Below are 2202 nucleotides of genomic sequence, written 5' to 3' on the forward strand. Positions count from 1 at the left end.
ATTGAGGCGTTGCAATACTTGACAGGAAAGCCATTGATAAAGCCGCTATGTTCGTCTCCGGAAGAGAGGATTAATGGTAATAATGAGATCCGAAACAATAGTGAGAATCAGAATGAGAATGGAAGCGATCAAACAATGACTAACAATGTTACTGTTAAAGGAAGTGGTAGCTGCTGGGATGAGCAAGAGATTATAAAGCTTATGGAGATAAGAACGAGCATGGACTCGGCATTTCAAGAGATATTGGGAGGGTGCTCGGATGAATTTCTATGGGAAGAGATTGCAGCGAAGTTAGTTCAGTTAGGGTTTGATCAGAGAAGTGCCTTATTATGCAAGGAAAAGTGGGAATGGATAAGCAATGGAATGAGGAAAGAAAAGAAGCAAATCAACAAGAAAAGGAAGGATAATTCGTCCAGCTGCGGTGTATACTATCCAAGAACAGAAGAAAATCCAATCTACAACAATCAAGAAAGTGGATATAATGACAATGATCAGCATCAGATGAACGAACAAGGCAATGTAGGTTCTTCAACATCAAACGCAAACGCAAACGTAACCACTGGAAATCCGAGCGGCGCAATGGCAGCTAGTACAAACTGCTTCCCGTTCTTCATGGGAGATGGAGATCAGAATTTGTGGGAAAGTTATGGTTTGAGGCTCAGTAAAGGAGACAATCAGTAAGTAATGTGTCTCAATGAAGAAGAAGGTAATCATTTGGTTAACTAATTCTTTTGAGTTAGCTATATATGAGAAAAACCTTAACTTAGCTATTAATATATGTCACATGATGCTTAGAATCATAAATGGAATATTTGTTGGGGCTTAACGAATTTATATCAGCATGTATAAGATGAATTGTCTAAGAATTAAATCAAATTAGGCTTTAACCAACGGTTATATACTATGTTTAATTTGCATGTGCTTATTTTGTAAGACTTTTTATATCAATCTTTTTCTAAATATTGAATTTTGATCCCAATAACTATTTTGCTGACCCAGAAAAAACGAGCATACGTATTTATATACATCCATATGCTAATTCAAAGATCGTACTCATAAAAATCAACTTTTATAAGAGAATTTGTTTTCTGCAACCGAAGGTGTAGACACGCAAAACCAGACAAGACATGTCATAGGATAACAAAAAAAAAAAAAAAAAAAATCAAATCATCATGCATGTCTTCTTAAGCCACTCAACATTTAAACATAATTCTTCTTTACCTTTAAATATGATTTTTGATGACAAAAAAAAAGAAGAAGATATTTATCATAGTTTGAAGATGAACATGACATTTTCCCTCGACCCTTGAATGTAACCAAAATTTCCGGGGGGTTAAATTATTAATACTTTGATGATTTATAGGAAAGGATTTGACTACACTGAGCCTACATAGACTTCTATATTTTTCATTGGCAGAAATGAATAGATTCGAGAGACAGTAACATATGAACCAAACGGTTCTTGTCCATTGGCACGCAACAGTTTTAACAAGTTTTCTTTAGTTTTGTTTTTTTTTAAACGGTTTCTTCTGGATAATTAGCTCAAATAATAGGGTTTTATTAGTTTTCATTAGGAATTAGTAGGAACTTCAAAAATCTAATTTCCCTAGTTTTTTTAGAAACCCCATTTCTTTTTTTTTGGGTCGAAGATTAATTTTTAAATTATTAAATGGGTTAATAAAATGGATTTTTTGAAAGAATAAAACACAGCTACTTTAAAAACTACTAAATTTATGACGTAAATCAAACATATAGTATTTCTTATTTTATTCGGTTTCTGAACCAACTTTTCTGGCATGGAAGGTTCATATTCATAACATTTTGAATGGCTCTCGCCTGAATTATTTATTTGATTGTTGTAAACTTGTTTGAACTTAATTTGGTCTTGAAGACTCAACCTATCTAATTAATGTATGTACATAAATGGAGATACAAAGAAAACATACATAGAAGGCTAGAGCTGTAAATTTGGGGTAATCCTAGAGAGAGAAAGAGATGGAGAGTTATGTAGATGGAGACAGAGAGTAAGAGTAGTGAAGTAAGCTCTGGTCGATTCAGTGTGTTAATGGTCAGAGAGAAAGTAACCATTTGCCTTTATCTCTCTCTCCATGATCTCTTCTTCTCCTTTTTGTCCCTATTCCCTATAGAGACAGTGAGACACGAGCACGAGTCAATACAATCCTTCGTACTTACACATTATTG

General features: G+C 33.9%; 1 protein-coding gene across 1 annotated transcript in view; it reads left to right on the forward strand.

Annotated features, from left to right (window-relative positions):
• The window catches only part of LOC104768551 (trihelix transcription factor PTL-like), a 4277-nt gene extending 3327 nt beyond the window's left edge, over nucleotides 1-950 (forward strand). The window contains exon 3 of the mRNA XM_010492556.2: nucleotides 7-950. Within this exon, the coding sequence (XP_010490858.1) occupies nucleotides 7-681 (675 nt within the window). The 3' untranslated portion in view covers nucleotides 682-950. The remainder of the gene's footprint in view (nucleotides 1-6) is intronic.

Source organism: Camelina sativa, chromosome 20 (assembly GCF_000633955.1).
Source record: "Camelina sativa cultivar DH55 chromosome 20, Cs, whole genome shotgun sequence".
Taxonomy (NCBI): Eukaryota; Viridiplantae; Streptophyta; class Magnoliopsida; order Brassicales; family Brassicaceae; genus Camelina; species Camelina sativa.